This window comes from Bidens hawaiensis, unplaced genomic scaffold, assembly GCF_021521415.1.
Source record: "Bidens hawaiensis isolate Kalapana, Puna unplaced genomic scaffold, B.hawaiensis_p1.1 tig00009903_1, whole genome shotgun sequence".
In the NCBI taxonomy this organism is placed as follows: Eukaryota; Viridiplantae; Streptophyta; class Magnoliopsida; order Asterales; family Asteraceae; genus Bidens; species Bidens hawaiensis.
Window position 1 is genome coordinate 22,875 of NW_027491744.1, and position 23,226 is coordinate 46,100.

A 23,226-nucleotide genomic window follows, 5' to 3' on the forward strand; every position below is an offset into this window, starting at 1 on the left:
AGTTTTAGTTCCACCGTGTGTTACGTCAGAGAAATCTGCTCTTGTGGTGACACAACGACTGTCAAGTACCCTAGCAGTATGGTTTCTCGTGTGATCGTCCAAGCAACATGGGTCCGATTAAGACAATACTCTTATAAAAAAATGAAAAACAAAACAAATCACCCTCAGTTTGATAACCCACCACAATCAAAACAACTTCATTGCGTGTGAGATCAAAATTAGGGATGACAATGAAACCCGAACTCGATGGGAAAACCCGAAACCCGATATAAATGGGATGGGTAATACCCGACCCATTAGGGTTTGGGACGGGTTTGAGATTAGTTTTGAAAATTTTCGCGGGTTTGGGATGGGTTTGGGATTTCTAATATACCCGATTACCCGACCCAATTACCTGATAACATGAACCCATTTACCCGATAATATGCCCAATATACTAGATATAGCTTATTATATATTATATATATACACTATATTCCAAATATATTATTTGTCGAAACTTGTTTATTCCAATTATTTGTGACATTTTATCTTTATGGTAACCATCTTTGTAATCAGTTAGTTATATTTTGTCAAAAACCGGTAGAAACCTAGCGGGTTTTGAGCCGGGTATACCCGACGGGTATTTTATCAAAACCCGATAAGAAACCCGAAACCCGACGGGTAATTACCCGATTAAAACCCGACGGGTTTGATACAGGTTTGAAACGGACTTTCATAACCAGGTATGAGTTTAGGAATACCTAAACCCAAACCAAACCGACCCATTGCCATCCCTTGTCAAAATCTATCCAAATAACAATAAAACCATACCCAACCATAATTACACACAACAAACACACCAAGAAGAAGATGGAACACAGTGTATCGGCAGCCTACACCACATCACCTGCCACACTACTAAACCCCAAAACCTTCATCCCCAAGAACCCTAATTTATCCCAATTATCCCACCGAAGAAGACCTTCGTTATCCATTAAAGCTTCTTCTACCTTCAAGCCAAATACTTTATCGAGTAATTGGGATGTACCCACCTCCAATTACTCTGCTTCAGCTCCCGCTTGGATGCCCAGATTCGAAGAACTCGATACCACCAACATGCTTCTTCGCCAACGTATTGTATTCTTGGGCTCACAGGTATTATTATTGTTGATAAAAATTGAATCTTTTTTGTTTTTTTGTGTTTGTGGGGTTGAAATTGGTTAATTTAATTTGTGGGTTTTTGATTTTGGGTCGATTCTGTTGTATGTTTAATACCATTGTGATTAATTAGTTGAATTTGTTTGTGGGTTTTGTTTTTTCACACACATGATTGCTTCAGAATTGATTATTTTAGGGATTTGGGTATTTAGAGTGATTATTGAGGTTCAAGAATTAGATGATTAGCTGTAAGCCTGCAACTAGAATGATTCATACAGGATATAGGTGGTGTTTGCCTGTTTGGTATTGTTTATTGAATCTCCTTATAACTTATTAACTTTTCAAAAAGTTAATAAGTTATACAAGTTGTTTGGCAAACAAAAACGACTTATAGATTTTAACTTATCAACACGGAAAAATAAGGAGGTTTTGATAAGTTGGGGAAGTGTAACTTATTAACGTATTGCGTTTGATTTACCTATTACACCCCTCAAACCGTCACAACCCACTACACTCATTTTTAAAAAAATGTCCTTTTTGGTCATTTTGGCTCCCCCCCCCAAATCAAATTAGCTAATCCTCCTTATTTAAAAATTCATAAGTTAATAAGTTCTTTTGACAAAAAGCCCTTTTTGACTCAAATAAGCAATCCCAAACACACCCATAGTTAGGTAATTTTGTGTTGGTTTTAAAAATTATTTTAAGTTTTATAATTTTGGCCATACAAATCTGAAGTTAGTTTAGAATTGGATTTGTGACACACCAGAAAACTAATCGAATATACATTAGTTATTTCATTGAAATTGTTTATATGTTATGGTTTTTCTTCAATTTTGAGCCTTTTTTTGTTCATATTACAACCACTTATACACATAACAAATCTCTTTTAGACCATTGTATTCAATCTCTCTTTCTCTGTGCATATATCTTCCAGTTTCTTGTATTTTTCAATGGATTTATCAAGTTGATTAATTTGGTGTATAACAAATCCCTTTTGTATATTTAGTGGATAGTTTTCACTTGCAAATGTAAACGTCTCTTCTATTAATAAGTGAAATTATGCAGGTGGATGATATGTCAGCTGATTTCATAATCAGCCAGTTGTTATTTCTCGATGCAGAAGATGATAAGAAAGATATTAAATTGTTCATCAATTCACCCGGTGGTTCTGTTACTGCTGGTACACATATGGCTTGCTTTTGTTGATTAAAGTAAAACATAAATGCTTCAACACCTCACTAGGAAACTATATGTATATATTTATGTCACATATTATCAACAGGTCTGAAATATTACACTGAATGCTTAAGTCATGATGCAGTTAACTGTCATAGTGATCAATGTCTACTACAAATTTACAAGATAAACATAGATGTTAGAAGAAGACTTTTAATGGGCTTTTCAAAAGGGATTTATAAGGTTAAAGATATAACTATAATTATTTATTCAAATTATTAAATTCTGACGCTAAACTGTCTTGACAAAATACAACAAACCTTTATTGAAGTTTTAATTATTTGAATAGAAACATTTTGATTATCTTATCTAGGAATCTGACTCCCAAATAGTTATCAATCAACTATTTTTGAACAAAATTAATAAACTTATAACCTAATAGCAATCAACTGGATAGCTAAAGCATCTATTGACTAAAAATAAAAGTCAAAAGTGATTAAAAACTAAGGTCTAAGAATAAGGCTTTAAAGGTCTCAACAAAGTGATTAATTCTAATTTCACCTCTTCAAGTCATTTATAATTTATTTGTTATATGTAGTCTCAAATAGGTCTGTAAACGAACCAAACATTCAGTGAACCGTTTGGCAAGAATTTCATTTATGTTCATTTATTTAATAAATGATTGAACATGGACAAGTTTTTTTTGTTCATTTAGTTAAACGAAAGAACATGTACACATGCCTTATATTTTTGTTTAAATCTTCACTTAATTTTTTAGGTGCATTATATTTTTGTCTAGTTTATGAAATTAAGATATTACTCATTACAATTTAGTTAAGTTTTATTAACTCTAAAGTCTAGACCCTATAGATTGATTTTCGGTTTACCTTTAATTGATGTTCATTCATTTAAGTTCGTGAACCGTTCATTTATACAATTAATGAACGAACATGAGCAATAACGCCTCGTTCGTTTACACTATAAACATGTTTGTATTCTTAACGAACAAACATGAGCAAGAAAGCCACGTTCGTTTAATTGTACATGTGCTCATGTTCGATTTTTTGTTCAGTTGAAGTTAAATAAACTAACACGAACATGCATAAATTGCGTCCGTTCAGTTCGTTTACAAGCCTAGTCTTAACATGGATCACAAAAGCAAGTTCTAACGGTAAATTGCAACACTCATAATAAAGAATATAAGAACATGACCACAACGGAACCTCTTATTATTTCTAGCTTGTATTTAGTTAGTCTTTTGATAATCAACATGTTATTAAATTTCCTTGTCTGCGTTTGGATGATGCATGAAGGAATGGGGATATATGATGCTATGAAGCTTGTCAAAGCTGACATTTCCACCATTTGTGTCGGGCTCGCTGCGTCTATGGGAGCTTTTCTTCTTGCTTGTGGTACAAAAGGAAAGAGATATTGTATGCCTAATTCTAAGGTTATGATCCATCAACCACTTGGAAAAGCAGGAGGAAACGTAAGCACTTATCTTCGCTTATTAAATATATAAACACCAATGTTTTTAAAAGTATTATGTCGTTATATATTCAGGCTACGGACATGAGTATAAGAATAAGAGAAATGGTGTACCACAAGGTTAAAGTGAACAAGATACTCTCAAAAGTCTCGGGAACGCCTTACGAGAAGGTCAACCATTTGACTACATTTTTTAACCTTTCTTTTTTATTTATGACATCATAAAGTTAATTATTATGTTCTTATTCAGGTTGAAGCTGATACAGACCGTGATTATTTTATGAACGCATGGGAAGCGAAAGCGTATGGGTTGGTCGATGCGGTGATTGATGATGGAAAACCGGGTTTGGTTGCACCGATTGCAGATAAAAACCCACCACCAAAAACCCGAGTGTGGGATTTATGGAAAATTGAGGGGAGCAGAAAAGCTTTGAAGAATATGCCATCGGAGGACAAGTTGTTGCAGAATGGACACGCTGGTGGTCAAGAAGGTGAAGGTGACGCCAAAGAAGAAGAGCCTGCTTCTGCTTGAATAATATTGGTGACATTAAAGGCTTATAAGAAGGTGCAAGTGTAACACTAGAATATGTGTTTGTTTCAATTCTTGAAGTATTTTGACTCTATTTTATAGTATAATGATGCTTAAAGTTAAGTATGGTTTTTCTTTTGGGTTGATTATAATACACAATTTAATGTCATTTTGTCGACCCCCTGCTTACAAAATTTATGTGGATCCGATCATGTGATCCACTTATTTTTCTATTTTTTTGTGTATTTATTTATTCATTTTTTTAACTAAATTGTTATGCTATTGCCTGTAATTATTTCAGATTTACTCCATAGACATTTTGATGTTATAATTTTGTAAAAGATCTCTTTTTATGTAACTCTAGATGTTTCTTTCTAATATTTTGTATCTGATTTCTTTATTTGCAACAACTATATGTACTATTTGATGTTGATGATTGTGACCTTTCAAAATCTTCCTATCTCAGTCCTTGAATTAATTGTTTGTAAGGCTATGTGTAGTGGAGGGGCTACAATTGAGGTCGAATTGTGACATGTGGCGTCCAGTCAGCATGGATTGAAAATTTGTTTTTGGGGTGTAATAGTGTAGGGGCTATAAGTTGGGCCCACGGTGTGTTTTTTTATTATTTTCTTTTTATAACTAAACTAATTAAATAAAATCCAATTTATTTAAATAATTAAATAAAAATGCATTAAAATTAAAAAGAAATGCAAAAAAATTAAAAAACATAACTAATAAAGCATTAAAATTAAAAAAAATACATAACTAAAAATATTAAAAAACATAACTAAATAACATACTAATATCCATAATATTTGCGCATTTTTTCAATTCGTTGTCGTTGCAATAATGCGGCCTCTTCATGTGACTCGGCCGCTTTGAAGGATTCGTATTTTTCACTCAATTCTCGCAATTCCAACATTTGGTAAATCTTTTCGTGTTGTTTGTTGGTTTCGTTCATGACATCGTTGAGTTCCTCGACACATTTTTTTTTGTTTTTTGATGATTTCTCTCATGGTAGCGGCGACTTCCACGAGTGTCGGTTGGTTCGGGTTGTTTGTAGGATTCATTTTGCTAAATTTTTTGAAGAATTTGGGTATGAATTGTGTATGAAATAGATATAAAATGGAGAAGAAGTGTGTATGTTTATATATATATATATATATATATATATATGTATTATTTAAATTAAATAATTATTTTTTTATATTTGACCGTTGATTAACGGTCATAATAATATTATATTATTATTTTTCACACAAATACGTCGACAATCTAACCCCGCCCCAGCCCCTAATCGCCCAAATATCGCCCCCGGGGGCGGTGTTTGCGCCCCTCGTCGCCCCTCATCGCCCTCAATTATAGCCCACTATGTCTGGCCTAACTATACATGTTTTGGTATTTAACCTTTTACTTGCTTTTGTTTATAACTTTGTTTAAGGGTCATGCTATGCATACACCAGCCCCCTGGTGTGGGAATAAGGCTATACGACTCATATAGCCCTAACTTATTGACTTGCATACGAACGTGTCAGTGTGGCAGCTTTTTGCGGTCTATACGAGCCGTATAGATCCTATACGAGCCGTATAGATTTTCCAGCTCGTATAGCCTACGTAACTCGTCTAACCTATACGACCCGTATAGGATCTATTCGACTCGTATATACAGCATGTCAACATGTACTTTGACCAGAGATTTTTAATTACTTTTTCTGGTCTATACGACCCGTATAGACCAGGTATCAGATTTTCTTTCTCAAACCATATAAGATTTGTGTGTTGCTTTGTAAGATGATACCAACATCTACACCTACAAATGAAACTAAAAAGTCGTTACCCCGAAACGCTCATGTTGCACGTAGGTTGTTATGTATATTTTTATTTTGTAATCAACTCGGGTATCTTTAATATTTTGTAGTTTTAAAATTGAAAAAAAAACTGTACGAGTCAAATAGACCTTATACGAGTCATATAGCCCTATACGAGCTGTATAGGGTCTATATGATACAAAAGAATAAAACCTTAATTACTTTTATGCTTGAAAATGACTTGACTATGCACCTATACGAGTCGTATAGAGCCTATACGACTCGTATAGACTATCCTGGTGTGTGAATAACCAACATGATGTATGTATAACCCAAGCCTTGTTTAAAGGTATTGGGGCATGTTTCTCATCTCTTCAAATTCCAAGCTTTCTTTCACTCATTGTTGTTAAATCAAACTTTTTTCCGTCTTGTCTAATTCATCCCTAACCATTCTTAAACCTTTGCAATGGATTTTTCTCATCTCTAAACCATGTCCTTAACAAAATAAAATTAATAAAATAAATAAAAGTTGATACAAAAAATAATACCTAAAAGTTTTTAATACACGAGGTACACACGTTTAATGTAAAAATAAATAAGAATTTAAATACCTTCTGAATTTAAAAACAATAAAAATAATGAAATTAAGTAAATACACCAAGTACTAAGTTTTTTGTTTTTGTTTTTTTCTTCTTTTTGTTTTGTTTACTTTTCAAACAAAATGGACAAGGTACAAGCTTTCGCTACAAATAATAAAGAAATAGAAATTAAATATTATTTAATTTATTCTAAGCAAACAATAAAAAATAAGAAAATAAATGAATACCTTATGTACAAGTTTTTAATAAACAAGATACATGCTTCTTTCACATTGTGACAAAATGAGCTCTCTATAGCCTTTCTATTGGGTGGTCTTTTTGACGGTACCACGTCTGTGATTTCCTGTTAAGATATATATTTCAAATATGTTGTTATGTAATTGATTTTCTGAACTTGTAGATAAAAATGATAACTAAGATTTGGTTCCATAAATGATTATGAAGAAACGTGGATCGACTCACTGGTAGACGATCAACTTTCCTCGGGTGTGATTATGCTATTTCACCGATGGTTCTCTGGAATCTGGATTCTTCCACCTACAAAATGAACAGCACCGTAAACTTACCCCTCAGAAAGGGACAGAGGGGTCCTCTTTGGGGTAACCCTCCGGTGTGAGAATAAGAATTTGTAGGAGAAGATAATAATCTGAGAGTAAGGAAATTGGAGTGTATTGCTTAATATAGCTGAATACTGTGTAATAGGGCATACCTCTCCTTGTGGAGTTGATGTGGTATTTATAGTGCTAGGGTTTCCAATGATTGGGCTCAGACCCAATTAGGGCCTTTTTGGCCTCCTCCAATTGCTTTGCGCCACGTGTCCTTGGGACACCTGGTGCTTTTTCATTGATTATTCTCTGACCCATGGGCAATCACGTGGTAGCACATGGGTTTTGCTGAGTTGTCCACCTTTCATTGGCAGCTGTCAACATCAGCATATTCTTATTCCTTAAAAAGATACCTTCTGGAAGGTTGTCTGACGTGCACAATCAAGGTTGCCCTAATCCTGATTTGGATAAGGACGAGGTTGATTATGTGCATGTGTGATATGCGCCTATCCTGAGGATGCGCGAGGTCTTCTCTTTATTCTCACGCGCAGATGTTTCATGCGCAGATGTGATATGCACAAGCATGTGATATGCGCTACGCGCGGATGCGCCACGCGCAGATGTGATATGCGTCACGCGCGGATACGTCACGCGCAGATGTGATATGCGTGAGCATATATGGTGCGTGAGCATGTGATACGCGTGAGCATATGTGATGCGTGAGCATATGTGATGCCTGAGCATATGTGATGCATGAGCATATGTGATGCCTGAGCATGTGATGTATGAGCATATGTGATATGCGCCATGCGCGTAGGTTTTGGCTTTGTGCCTTCATAATGTCTTGATTTCAAGCCTCTTGTCTATATCTTGTGGGTTGACCCGCCTCGCTCGGTGTTGAGGCGGGTACATACCTCTTCAAGCCCCCCCAGTCTAATGTGTGTCTTGTCTCGCGCGAGCGAGGTAAGATAGATATTAGACTTAATAGTTTGCTCTTTTAATCGGGTTTGTCTTTTCTTCTTATTACTCATCGGTGCGCGAAATTCTATCCTTTTGGTTGAAAACGAATCGTCCCTGTACGTGGTTGGTTGTTGCTGACATGCGTCAGTGATGGAGACGTGTCAGACTTTTCGTGTGCTCGAGGTGCTACAGTTGCCTTTCATGTCCCCTCACATAGTGTCAGGAACACGTGTCGCGCTCGCGTTGGTCCGTACCTGCGAGTGGTGGCGCGTGAACTCTGGCAGCACCTGTATCGTTTCTTTTCGTGTCCCCTCACACAGTGTCAGGGACAGGTGTCGCGCTCGCATTGGCTTACACCTGCTAGTGGGGGCGCGTGAAGTCCGATCAGTACCAATTTTACTCTCTCCTGGGCCTATAAAAGCAAGCCCTTTGAGTTTTTTATCCTTCATCTTCTTTGTCGCATTGGCTTTCGTTTCTTTCTATTCCGATTAAGTGCCTATCTTCCAGATTTCCGTTCTTCAGAAGCAACTTGTGCCTGACTCTGTTGTATGTCTGATAGCCCAGACAACACAATCTCCCCCAGCAATCGCCGCGTGAAATCGTTAGTAATGTCTACGTTGAAGAAGACCGGCAAGGGGAAGAGGGCTGCTGAGGCCTCATCGGAGGAGGTGGGGAAGACCAAGGCAGTGAAGAAGTGGGATGAAATCCCCTGTAAACTGAGGCAGTCCGATTTTGACAGCCTTATCGCCAGCATGCAGCCGGCGGCCGGGCAAACGGCGGCGGACCCGCCCACTGGCTATATATCCCTTTATTGCCATTTTTTCACCCACTGCAACCTTCGTCTCCCGATGACAAGGTTTGTGGGTGCGCTGCTTAGGTTTTATGGGATTCATATATCCCAAGTCCATCCGTTTGGACTCGTGCGCATGACTCACTTTGAGTTCATGTGCAAATCTCAGCGCGAGGAGCCCACCCCTCGGCGCTTTCAGTTTTTTTATAAGCCCAAGATCCAAGATTCTTGGTTCTCATTTATTCCTCGCAGTCAGAAGGTCAAGTGCTGCACTGTTTCATTCAAGAGCCTTCATGACTGGTCTGAGAGATTTTTCTATATCAGGGCTGGTGTGATCCCCATCCGCATGACCATGCGCGCGATCTCTTCTGCGCCTGCGGATGTGGGTGTCTTCAAGAACCCAACTGGCGCCTGGGTAAAAAAGTTGACTGCCGAACCATCCCCCGCCAAGAACATTTGCGAGGAGGCGCTGGTGGGGGTTGGTATGAGCAGGAGGTGGGCCGACAGCGCGACTGAGCCCGTTATCCAAGTTGACGGCTTGTGTAAGTTAACTCATTGCATTACTTCTACGCGAATATAAATCGTTTTGCTGATATCATTTGACTTGTTTTGTGCAGTCAGCAAGGAGTATGTCCACGCCGCCTATGATGAGCATATGGAGGGTGGCTCCGTCGCGCTGGGCGCTGGGGAGGTTGGCTTCCCCGATCGCTTCGATGACATGTGCATCCCTGTTGATCTGGGATTTCGCTTTGACAGCGACGCGCCTGGTAAGCCTTTGTACTTATGCTTATGCCTTTATAATACCAGATTTGGCTAACCTTTCTGTTGCGTGTATTGTAGACGCGCTTGAGAACTACGAGCTGGAGCTCGCGGAAGAGGAGGAGGAGGAGGAGGCTGAGGTGCCCCAACTAAAGCGTAAGGCTAAAGGGAAAACTGGCGCAGGGGCCAGTAAGAAACAGAAGAAAGATAATGCCCCTGTTGTTCAGGATCCTCCTAGTCAGGCGAAGGGACTTGAGAAAACCCAGGAGTTTACCTCCAAGTTTTCCTTGTCTTCCCTGCCTCAAAAAGTGGGCAGACCTCCTGTCCACACGAGGTATTGTGCCGCTACCTCCTCTCTTCGCGCGGCGGAAAAGGGAAGCGGCGTTGCGCCTGCCGTTTCCTCTTCGACAGGTATACTTTATACTTTATGGTTTTATGAGCGCGATTCTGATAGAATTATTAATGAATCTTTGCTCACTCAAATGTTTGTAGAGCCGGCGACCTTGGTGGATCAACCTCAGGCGCAACAAGGTGCCGAGGCTGCGCCGGATGTCGCTTCGAAGTCCCCTGTTTTACCCCCAAAAAGGGGAAGAATGGACTTCATGGCGATGTTTAACTCGCGAACGGCGGTGCGCCAAGGTATGTAATGCACTTTTATTTTCTGACTTTTCTCTTTTTAGATCAAGTCAGAACCATTTCTTTTTGTTGATTTTTTTATAGGAGTCATTGCTGGCGTACAAGTTGCTAGCGGCACTGCTGGCGCCGGTGCCAGCGCCGTTGGTTCTGCTCCTGCTCCTGCAAGCATTGAATCTCCCCTCATCGGGATTACTAAGGAGCAGGAGGCCGTTTTACGCGCCGACCTGGCGGCGTCGAGACCTCCCTCACCTCCTCCTGCGCGCAGCCCTCCTCGCGAGACTGATTTTGGTTCTTCTAGGTCGCAGGAGAAAAGGCCTGTTTCAGAGGATGAGGAGGTTCAAGTTGAAGGCTCCGACAGTGGCCGCCCCAGCCCTGCAGCGCCACGAGACTTCGAGGCGCAGTCTTCTCGTGGGGCTGGCGCTGACTTTTCTGCTTCATCCCCGCAGGTATAGGTTCGTTTTTGCTCCGCTGCGCGGACTTCCATATTAGTGTTTTGATGACTTAGATCATTACTTTGTGTTTGCAGGAAGCCGATCACATTTACCGCCCGAGATGGAATATTACTGAGGACAGCTCATTTTAGTCCATGGGTGTGTGTGAGGACTTCTGGGCTCATTCTGTGCCTCCAGCTGAAAGGAGGTTTCAGGAGGACCGCGCTCGCGAGGACTTGCTCAACGATCATCTGTTTTCTGGGTCGGCTTTCTTTGCTGCCTCCCAAGAGCTTCGCTATGATTACATAAAGGTACGTGATGCTCTTGCGGAAGCCAAGCAAGAGGTTAAAGTGTCTGCTTGGAATCTTTCTGATGCTCGAGAGAGAGCTGAGAAACTCCAAGCTGAGCTCAGCGAGAACAGAGCAAGTGCCAACACCGCCTTCGTGAAGCGCGGGCATGAGCTACAGGCTGCGCGGGAGAAGCTACAGGCGGCCGAGGCGGACGCGGCCAAGTACGCGCGTAGAGTGCGCGACTTGGAGCTGGACGCGGAGGCGCGTGACCAAGCTCTTGTCCAGTCTATAACTGACAAATCATCATTGGAGAGTGAGGTTGCGTGCCTGAAGAAGGAGCTGGCGGCCGCGCGGGCCGAGAAAGATGAAGCCTTGGCGACGGCAGCGTCTAGCCAGGAAGCACTCGATGTTGCGCGTGCGGAAAAGGAAGAAGCCTTGGCGGCAGCAGCGTCCGACAAAGAGGAGCTGAAACAGACTAAGGAAACTGTTGAGTTGTTAAACTCTCAGATTCCTGCTCTTGAGACGTCTGTTTCTTCCCTCGCGCAGGATCGCCAATGGCTAATCTCACAGGGTATGACTCGTTGCGCTTACGCGATGAAATACTCAGACGAGTTTCAGGCCCTTGTGATGGATTGCAACGCTGCCGCGCGCTTGGTGGGTCGAGCTGAAGGGTTTAAGGATGGCTGTGAATATAGCATGCTGAAGAAGAACCCATCCGACTACCCTTATCAGCTCGACGTTGCCTGCGCGGACATGGCCGAGATGGGGGAGAAGTATTTGAATACTCCCATTCCTATCCTTGCGCAGGTATTTTAACTTTAATGAGATTACCTTGACTTATTTTCCAAGTCTTTTTGTACTCATATTTTTCCTTATGATTTGCAGATATCTGCGCTTGCTGACCAGCCCGATCTCGGCGCGCTAAAGAAATTACTTGACGAGTGCGAAGGGGCTGGTGGCGGCGATGATTGCGCGGGGAACGCTGCCCCCGCTAGCGGCTCTGGCGTGGCCAAAGGACCCGCTCCTGACACTATTGTGATAGAAGACTCCATTCAGGACGAACAACTTGACTATGGTCAGTTTGGAGATGACGAGGAGCGGGCTGCGCCAGATGCTGAGGGCGGTGATGAGGACGATGAAGAGGCTGACGTCGACGTGGAGAATTGAGAAGCCCTTCATGTTTTTTTTTTATTTGTAGTTTGTATCTCATCATCTTGTAAACTTGTAAATTTCAATGCTTTGGAATGAAATTTTGTTTTTCCCTTATTCGCATCTTGTGCATTCCCCATTCATCTCTTTATGTTGCATGTTTGCTTGTTGAATATAAGATATGCTTGCACGTTGAAATAAGAACAAGGTTGTAAGGAAATTATTATACTTAATCCTTGCCATATTGTAAGTGATTTTGCCATATCTTGATTATGTTGACACGTGCCTTGGCGTTTCATTATTCCTCTTTTGCGCGACGTTATCGCGCATTTATTATAGGGAATTATGAGTTTTTTAGCCTTTACGTGTCAGTATGTGTTACTCAGATATCCATTACAATTTCATGCGCGACCTCGACCTGAGACCTTAACAACTATGTTTTGGCATTTGCTTTGCCTTAGTTGTGCTTAGGTATTTTTATGGTCAGGCTGCGCAGCATGTAGGATGGATGTTGTGAGTGATTTGAGCTAAGGCTCACATTATTGGGCTAAGGCCCTGAGCTAAGGCTCATATTATTGGGCTAAGGCCCTGACGTTTTAGAGTTAAGACTCGTTAACGCGTTTGCGCATGTATGTTTTACTTCGTTTTATTTTGTTTTGATGTCAATACAATGTTGTCATATTGCTCAAAATTAATAAAGGGAAGTGTGAAACATGTATGCAAAAGGTAATAGAATCCACATTAAGAGAAGATAGCGCGTATCATTATTCATAATGACTTAAAAAGCCTTGATTACAAACTTGACATTTTTTACATGAAACATTTTCTAAGCTGTCCCGCGTTCCATGCGCGCGGGATCTTCTTTCCATTCAAATCTTTTAAAGCGTATGCGCCTTTTCCCAATTCTTCCGAGACTTGATAAGGTCCCTCCCAATTGGGGGACATCTTTCCCGGGGGTATCGCGCGGCTAGCTTCATTGTTTCGAAGGACAAAATCATTCTTCTTGAAGTTGCATTCTTTCACGCGCAGATTGTAATATTTTTCCAGTTTTTTCTTGTATTTTGCTTCACTGATGATAGCCGCCTCTCTGCGCCCTTCAAGTAAGTTGAGATCCAACCTCCTTTCGCGCTCGTTATCAATCTTGTTCATCATGAGCACTCTATGGGATGGGCATCCAATTTCTGCTGGAATCATAGCCTCCGTTCCATAGGTTAGGCTGAACAGGGATTCGCCATTGCTGGTTTTGCTTAATGTCCTGTGCGCCCACAGGACATTAGGTAGCTCGTCAACCCAAGAATGGGATTCTCCCTCCAACCTTTTCTTCAGCCCATTCAGCAAGCTTTGGTTCGCGCGCTCCACTTGACCATTCCCCTGAGGGTGGTATACTGAAGTGAAGATTTGGTTGATGCGCAACTCCTTGAGCCAGCTGGATATCTTCCTGTCAGTGAATTGTTTGCCATTATCGCTCACAATTTCCATGGGCAAGCCAAAACGGCATATGATGTGGCTCCAGATAAATTGCTTCATCGCCTCGGCTGTGATTTTTGCTAGTGGCTTGGCTTCGACCCATTTTGTGAAATAGTCTACTGCCACTACCAAAAATTTTACTCGCCCTTGCGCTTGCGGTAGGGGACCCACAATATCGATTGCCCATTTGTGGAAAGGCCATGCGGAGGTCACCGGAATCAAGTTGTTCTTTGGCCGCATGGTGTTTGGCGCATAGCTCTGACATGCTTTGCATTTTTGGATCTCTTTTAAAGCGTCCAAGTACATGCCTGGCCAATAATAACCTGCGCTCATTGCCTTGGCAACCACCATGCGCGGGCCAGCATGTATTCCACATATTCCTTCGTGTATCTCTCTGATCACATAGCTTGCTTCCTCAGCATCTAGGCATTTCATGAGCGGTCCAAGATAAGAGCGTCGATATAATGTACCATCAAGCAGTTCATAGTTCTGCGACTTGTGTCTTATCTTCCTCGCCTGTGCGCGATTGTCCGGTACCTTTCCCTCCTTCAAGAATTCCATTATTGGAGTTATCCATGATGAAGGGGTTGTATGAGTTACAAGGACAAACTTCGCTCCCACCGACGGGTTGCTCATTACTTCTACCCTGACATCTTTGCCAAAGTGATCGAAGCTGGTTGATGCCATCTTGCTCAGCGCGTCGGCAGATTTGTTTTCACTGCGCGGAATATGAATGATTCTGAAGCAGTCAAATTGCTCGATGAGCTTTTTCGCCTGCTCTAGATACAGAGGCATTGTGTTCTCCTTGGCATCATAAAGGCCATTGACCTGTGCTGCTACCAAGTATGAATCAACATGGGCCTCTAGCTTTTTAACTCCGAATTTGTGCGCGATGCGCAGGCCAGCCAGCAGGGCTTCATACTCAGCTTCATTGTTGGTGCTCTTGAAGTCCAACCTGATGGCGTAAGTATATTCATGATTCTCTGGATCCACCAGTTTGAGGCCTGCGCCGGACCCTTCGTTGTTTGAAGCTCCGTCAGTGAACAATCTCCAAACATTTTCTTCATCATTGGCTCGCGGAGGGTCTACCTCGCGCTGAGCCTCTTCAATTTTTCCTTCGGGGATTTCTGCGATGAAATCAGCTAAGACTTGTCCCTTTATTGCTGGACGGGGCTTATAGGCGATCGTGTGCTCTCCTAATTCCAGCGCCCATTTTGTCAGCCTTCCCGAGAGCGCGGGACGCCGCAAGACTTGCTGGATGTTGTAACCAGTTAGAACTTCAATAGGATGACCATTGAAATATCTATGAAGCTTGCGCGACGCGTGTGTTAGTGACAAAACTAACTTTTCCATGATGGAGTAGCGCGTCTCAAGATCTGTCAGCACCCGACTTACATAGTATATTGGCGTTTGGATTCCCTTGCGATCCACCAACAATACTGCGCCGATGGCGCGCTCTCCTGCTGATAGGTACAATGTCAAAATTTCACCAGGAAGTGGAGCTGTGAGCGCGGGCAGATTTATCAAACATTCTTTTATCTCACTGAAAGCTTGCTCGGCCTCAGGAGTCCATTTAAATTGGCTTTTCTTTAAGCAATTTCTCAATGTGTTGACAAATGGGGTAGATTTGCTTGCATGGTTCGCTAGGAACCTGTTGATTGATACCAATCTACCATTCAGCTTCTGGACTTCTTTCATGGTGGATGGCGAGGGCATGTCAAGGATGGCCTCCATCTTTTCTGGGTTCACCTTGAAACCATCCTTGGTGACCATTACACCTAGAAATTTTCCCTCTTGTACGCCGAAAGTGCATTTGCTTGGATTGAGCTTCATGTTAACTTCCTTTAGGCGCCCAAGGGTTTCTTCGATGTCTTTGAGCATTTGTTTTTCCTCCCTGCTTTTGATCAACAAATCATCCACGTAGACTTCTAGGTTTCTTCCAATTTGCTCGTTGAAAACGGCATCCATAAGTCTTTGGTAGGTGGCTCCCGCATTCTTCAAACCAAAGGGCATTTTTGTGTAACAAAAAACACCCTTGTCGGTTCTGAAGGCGGTCTTGTCCTCGTCTTGTGGTGCCATTTGAATCTGGTGATAGCCCTTGTAGGCATCCAGGAAACATTTGAGCTTGAATGGCGCCACGGAGTCCACCTTTGCGTCGATGTTTGGGAGGGGGTAACAATCTTTTGGACATGCTTTGTTGAGGTCCTTGAAGTCAATGCACATCCTCCACGACCCGTTACTTTTCTTTACCATCACAGGATTGGCTACCCATGTTTGGTATCGTATCGGGCGGATGATGTTTGCGCGAAGTAGATCCTCAACCTGCTCATTCATGGCCTTCGCCTTCTCATCCCCCATGACTCTCTTCTTTTGAGCAATTGGCTCTACAGACTTGAACGTGTTGAGAGAATGTTGCGCCAGGTCTCGCGGAACCCCAGTCATATCAGAGTGTTGCCACGCGAAGACCGACATATATGCTGTGAGCAATCTTTTCATTCTCAACCTCGTGTCGTCTGATATCGTAGCGCCAATTGTGATTGTCTGCTCCGGGAATTTTGGGTTGAGAATCCATTCCTCTGGCGCGTTGTCTGCCATTGGAAGTTTCATTCTCCCTTCCCGCGGAGTACTTGTCACTGCACACAAATGATCTCGGTATACAAATGTTACACTTGTTGGTGTTGGGAACCCCAACGCGCCGTGCGCTGGCGACGGTATGGCGTTGAATTGGGCAATCGTTCCCCTACCCAAGATCATATTGTGGCATGAAGTGGTGGGCAAGACCAAGAAGTTGACAACTTCGGCTCGCTTGTGTTTCTCATCCCCCATGGTTAGTTCAAATTGTATTTGACCTAGGGGATGAATGATTTCATTTGAAACACCAGAGATTGGTGCATTCACAATTTCAAGCCTTGCTTGGTCTGCTGGATCCAGCTTCCTGAAACATTGCTCATACATGATGTCTGATTCGCTGCCAGTGTCCACCAGGACTTTTGACACTTCATAATGAGCAATGTGTGTAGTGATGACAAGAGGGCTGCTGATAGAAGGGCCTCCCCTGATTCTTGGGAAGATTACTTGTTGCTCGCGCCAATCTCCTTGGACTTGCGCGCTTCTCTTTCTTGATTTTTGCCCTTGCCTTCCTTCCTCGGCTACACAGATTCTTTTGAACTTTTTGCTGGCAGAGGCTCCTTCTGGTTGTTCATTTTCTGGTCTTGGGTTTTTCACCAGGTGAGCCAGCTTGCATGATTTCACATCTTTTTCAATTGCATCCTTCAAGTGATGGCATGCATCAGTGTTGTGTCCTGTGGACTTGTGAAACTCACAGTACTTGCCACTGTTTGATGGTCCCTTGTAGTGTAGTGGCTTGGGGCTTTTGAACTGGACATTCTCAGTGCTTAACACTTGTGAAGGCGTTTTAGTGAGGGGAGTCCATATTCTTGGCAGAGGTCTGTTAGGATCTCTGCCGCCTTCCCTCTTATCACCTTCTCCGTGATTACGAATGTCTTTTTGGGGCTGAGGTGAGCTTGGTTGCGCCTGCTTTTCTGCGGGAGAAAAACTGGTTGGTTGCAACCTGGACCATACAGTGTTCTGTTTGCCCCTTCTTTCGTTGCTGCGCGGTGCCTCTGCTTGATGCCCTCTTTCTCTCGCTCTATCTTGGGCAATTTGTTTTTCATTTCTCGCGAAGACTCGCGATGCTTCCATTAGCTTGGCCCAAGTGGTCGGCATGCCATCTCTGCTTACGAGAGCTCGGCGGAGTTGATCACTGCGCGCGCCTTGTATAAAGGCCACGCGCAATAGTTGCTCAATGATACCTCCGATTGCCAGAGACTCCTGATTGAAACGAGTTATGTAGTCTTCAATCGTTTCATCATTCCTGCGCACGCAGTGCATGATGTCATCAGGGTCGCGCGTGTGTTTGCGCTGTTGTACGAAGTGAGCTTGGAACTTTTCCAATAGTTCCTCGAACCCATCGATTTGCCCAGTAGGCAAGCTTTCGAACCAGACACGCGCCGCGCCCGTGAGGCAGCGAGCAAACATGTGACACCATGTTGGCATCGTCCAGCTTTCTTGGTTTCCGGTGTTGTAAAAACCTTGTAAGAAATCGTCTGGATCTGTTGTGCCGTCATATTTGCCCAAACCACTTGGCATCTTGGTTTTATGCTGAATGGGAGCCTTCGCTATGCGCTCAGTGAATTTTGAATGTTTCACCAAGATGGCTGGCCTGTACGGTGTGGTTACGTCCACTTGCCCTCTCACTGGTGGGCTGTATGGTGTGTATAGATCCAGATCGGCTTTGGCTCCAGGCGCCATGTTCACGTGCGCGCGGAGCTGTGAGCCTCCTGCATGAGTATCTCGCGTCTTCCTCATGCTGTGCACTTCTTCATCACTAAACTCAGCGTGTTCAGTGTGAACAGAGTGACCCTCTTCCGGCGCGCGCGCCCTTTTTGTTCCTTGAATGGTTTGCTTATCAAACGCTAGCCTTTGTGTTCTGTGTTTGACCAGCACATTGTACTTGTCCATTAGACGTCGTTGCTCGTTTATGAGCCATTCTTTAGGGTCATTGGTTTCATCTTCTGGACCCATTGGTCCTTTTTGTTTCGCGCCGGTAAGATTTTGGAACGTGAGATCGTCTGGAGGAGTTTCAGTCTGGCCATGAGGAGTTGTGATGAAGGGATGATTACTGGTGGTGCGCGTAGAATCACGCGGCACCCTCAGAAACTGCTGTCCCTCATTAACATCCTCACGCTCAATATCCTCCAGAACTTGATCGCTGTTACGAACACCAGAAACCATGGTGAAAATTTTTTTTTTTTTAGAGAACTGATGAGATTTTGTTGCCGTTGTAACAGGTGATGGCGCCAATGAAGAAACGTGGATCGACTCACTGGTAGACGATCAACTTTCCTCGGGTGTGATTATGCTATTTCACCGATGGTTCTCTGGAATCTGGATTCTTCCACCTACAAAATGAACAGCACCGTAAACTTACCCCTCAGAAAGGGACAGAGGGGTCCTCTTTGGGGTAACCCTCCGGTGTGAGAATAAGAATTTGTAGGAGAAGATAATAATCTGAGAGTAAGGAAATTGGAGTGTATTGCTTAATATAGCTGAATACTGTGTAATAGGGCATACCTCTCCTTGTGGAGTTGATGTGGTATTTATAGTGCTAGGGTTTCCAATGATTGGGCTCAGACCCAATTAGGGCCTTTTTGGCCTCCTCCAATTGCTTTGCGCCACGTGTCCTTGGGACACCTAGTGCTTTTTCATTGATTATTCTCTGACCCATGTGCAATCACGTGGTAGCACATGGGTTTTGCTGAGTTGTCCACCTTTCATTGGCAGCTGTCAACATCAGCATATTCTTATTCCTTAAAAAGATACCTTCTGGAAGGTTGTCTGACGTGCACAATCAAGGTTGCCCTAATCCTGATTTGGATAAGGACGAGGTTGATTATGTGCATGTGTGATATGCGCCTATCCTGAGGATGCACGAGGTCTTCTCTTTATTCTCACGCGCAGATGTTTCATGCGCAGATGTGATATGCACAAGCATGTGATATGCGCCACGCGCGGATGCGCCACGCGCAGATGTGATATGCGTCACGCGCGGATACGTCACGCGCAGATGTGATATGCGTGAGCATATATGGTGCGTGAGCATGTGATACGCGTGAGCATATGTGATGCGTGAGCATATGTGATGCATGAGCATATGTGATGCCTGAGCATGTGATGTATGAGCATATGTGATATGCGCCATGCGCGTAGGTTTTGGCTTTGTGCCTTCATAATGTCTTGATTTCAAGCCTCTTGTCTATATCTTGTGGGTTGACCCGCCTCGCTCGGTGTTGAGGCGGGTACATACCTCTTCAGATTAAAAACTAGATCTAAATATATGTTCAAACCGGTTACAAACACGCTAATTAACTCAAGTTGATACGCTAATTGATTCTGAACTTGTAGATAAGAATGATCACTTTTATTTGGTTTCATAAATGATTAAAACCTAGATCTAAATACATGTTCAAAATCGGTTACAAACACGCTAATTAACTCAAGTTGAACGAACCTCGTTGATATTAAGAATTATTAATATTTTTGGAATCGAAGGTGTTATCAAGCTCAATCTACTTGCTAACAATGCGAATTATAGCAGCAACAATCAAATATGAGACAAACACCATCACTCGATTTAACTGTAATTGGAATACATTTGACATTAAATTGGGCTTACGATTGCTAGCAGATACAACAATTCAATCTCACACTTCCTCAAGATCAAGACAACAATTCAATCTCACACTTCCTCAAGATCAAGAACTCATAATGTTGTGGATCATGACACATGATGTAATAAAAGAATGCAAGAGGGGTACTGAAATCATCTTACAATCAAGAAAATATAATACATACCAAAAGTTTCCATCTTCATAATGGTTCATATTTTGACCCTTCCATCTAAACAAACTCACATCAATTTCATACAATATCCGACTAGGCATTTTCACAAACAATTATTATGCATTTAATTGTTTTAATAAAAACATACTTACAAATTCAACATTATTTCTTTAAAACTAATAAAATAAAATCTAGCTTAAATAGTTGCAATTTAGCATAATCCATTAATTATTAATATCATAACATAACCACATATAAGACCAAAGATAAATTTCATTAATTGATATCATACCAATCTTCATGCTATACAACTAACCAAACCAATTTTAAATTTAAACTCAAATCTTGCAATCATAAGACTGTCACCAATAAAACTAATTAACCAACTAAACAACCAAACCCTAGCCTAATCTTCTTGATCAGTGAACTTGACCACGACGGACTTCCTAGCAAAGTTAGTAATGGTGACATCGATATGGCCCAAATCAAGCTTGACGATCTTGAAGATTGCTTTCTCAAAGTTGGCATCACGAGGTAACTTTAAAGATTGCTTGTAGGGCCTCTCGGGGTTTAAAGAGGACATTATGAAGCGGTTGTATGGGTCGACCTCCATCATAATGTCACACTTCTTTAACCCATGAGCCGGAATCTCGAAATTAATCGAGTCCTCGTCGCTTTTCTTGATTGCCGGCTTCGCAGCATGTATGCCATAAATGACATACTCATACATTTGTCGGATACCTGTAGCAACAATGGCACCCGCAACAAACTCAAACTCAGAATCAAAATCAAAGTAAAAAATCAAAGGTGGGTTTGGTTTACCATTTGGGATGAGAGACGTGGCGTCAACATCCATCTTCACTTGCCCGCTTCGACTGCACTCTTGATGACCAAAGAACCACCACTCATCCTCATTGTCATTTTACATTTTTACTTTTTAATTGGTTTTTTGATGAATATGTTGTATGATATCGGAGAAAAGGGTTTTGTTTTATAATGTATTCTGTCCCGCCCTCATTGGAGCTCGGATCATGGCTCCATAAACAATGGCTCCACCAATACTGCTGCTTCCGTGCGTAACAAATCCTATTCATTTTAAATAATTATAAATATATTATATTTCTAATATAATAATAATATATAGGAGGAGGGAGGACAAAAGGTTCACGAGTCAAGCCAGGGTGGTTTGAATAATTTTGTTACTATCGAACCGGAGAATATAGAAAATTCCCCAATATCCAATGTTGATCATTCATTTTCAAAAATAATTATGGTTTTGAGAACTTTTCCAAAATGGTTAAGAAATTCAGTCAAATCCGACGTAAACCATTTATGATCCGATGAATTAGATTGGCCACTAAAATCTCGCCACGTGTCATGATGTTTGGTCATGAAAACAAAGTTTTTCCGCCGTCCGACGTAGTTTTTCATATGCTGACGTAATTTTTTTCATCTTCATCTTCTACAAATCAAACCCTAAAACCTCCATAACCAACCCTTATCTCCATCTTTATTATTTTTTCACATAATCAAACAAATCAATAGTGTAAATCAATTAATTATTCAAATAGAACACAACCATAGTGTTTATGGCATCTATAATGGTTGGTTTGAAAGGAGAGAGAGAGAGAGAGAGCCTACATGGAGCCTAGGCGAAGGAGAGGGAGAAGAGATAAAAGAAAGAGTTTGGAATTACAAACCACTCTAAAGTAGCAAAGATGAGAGAGAATGGTAGGAGAAAATATGTAACTGAATGACTGAGATGCTTGTATTTCAAAACACTCAAACCCATTGGAGATGCCCTTATTTCCCACGAATCACACTTGTTTTTTGAGAAATCCGTGCAAGAAAGCGACACGCAAGAAAGCGACGAACCCATGAGTTTAATATAGAGAAATTTGATGGAAGATTAGCCACCGGATCCGAGGTTTACAGGACTTAAACCATTGGACCCGACTGTTTTTTTATGTCGGCTCCTTCACGAATGCGTCAGAAAACTCCCAATTAGTCGGATCCGCCAGAAAAATGGAACAAGTGGCGACTTCTAATAGATCACATTAATTCATTGGGTAAGAAATGGGTTACGTCGAATCCGACTTAATTTCTTGGTCATTTTGTAAGTTTTCTTTTCAAAATCAAGGTTATTTTTGAAAAGACATATTCAACCTTGGCTATTTGGATATTTTTTCCTTTTTTTATAACCTGCCCTGCCCTGCCCCGCCCCGCCCCGCCCCGCCCCGATTGGAGGAGACGGTTTGGCACGAATCATGGCTTCATGGCTCCCTCCATTAACAAGCCGTAGTGGGCTCCACCAACACTGCTGCTTTCGTACGTAACAAACCCTCTCTATTCACATGTTCACTCTTTAGTCTTTATTTAATTTACTTTTCACATTTATTTAAAATACCACAAACTTAATATTTAAGGATTTTCAACTAAAACAAACAACTTCATCATTGATATTTTTTTTTTGTAACATTGTGTAATGAATATGTCTCCATTACATATTCATCATATATGGAAAGGAAATTTGCTATGTATATTTCTTTCTTAGATTTAGATGTACGTTCATGAGTTTCTTGAGACGTAGAAAGTCTTTGGATTGAATAACTTTAGTATATATGATTAAGATAAACTTGTTTACCATATTTTATGACAACAAAATACTTTAATAACATAAATGATTTTATGACAACAAAGAGTTAATTATTATCTTTTTATACAGGTTGAAGCTAATACAGACCACGATTATTTTATGAGCACGTGGGAGGCGAAAGCCTATGGGTTGGTTGATGCGGTGATTGATGATGAAAAACCAGGCTTGGTTGCACTGATTGCAGATAAAACCAGCCACCGAAAACCCGTGTGTGGGATTTATGGAAAGTTGAGGGGAGCAGCAAAGCTTTGAAGAATGGCATGCTTGAATAATATTGGTGCCAATAAAGGCTTATAAGATGGTGCAAGTGTAACACTAGAGGTGTTTGTTTGACTTTTGTGGTCAATTTTTGAGGTATTTTGACTCATTTTTATAGTATAATAGATGCTTAAAGTTAAGTA

The 23,226-nt window shown here is 41.6% G+C and overlaps 1 protein-coding gene across 1 annotated transcript; it reads left to right on the top strand.

Annotated features, from left to right (window-relative positions):
• Positions 1–786: 786 nt before the first annotated feature.
• On the top strand, positions 787–23,226 carry LOC143533771 (ATP-dependent Clp protease proteolytic subunit 3, chloroplastic-like). Its single transcript, XM_077028445.1, has 6 exons — positions 787–1,137; positions 2,206–2,320; positions 3,630–3,805; positions 3,880–3,975; positions 4,055–4,392; positions 23,147–23,226. Exons 1-5 carry the CDS (start codon positions 853–855, stop codon positions 4,334–4,336), a joined length of 954 nt encoding a protein of 317 aa, XP_076884560.1. The 5' UTR covers positions 787–852; the 3' UTR covers positions 4,337–4,392; positions 23,147–23,226.

What these genes read in the sequence shown, in the direction of transcription:
- LOC143533771 (XM_077028445.1), top strand. Translation starts at nt 853, where the DNA reads ATGGAACACAGTGTATCGGCAGCCTACACCACATCACCTGCCACACTA. An exon ending in TTGTATTCTTGGGCTCACAG is followed by an intron (nt 1,138 to 2,205) that starts GTATTATTATTG and finishes GAAATTATGCAG; the next exon opens with GTGGATGATATGTCAGCTGA. An exon ending in CGGGAACGCCTTACGAGAAG is followed by an intron (nt 3,976 to 4,054) that starts GTCAACCATTTG and finishes GTTCTTATTCAG; the next exon opens with GTTGAAGCTGATACAGACCG.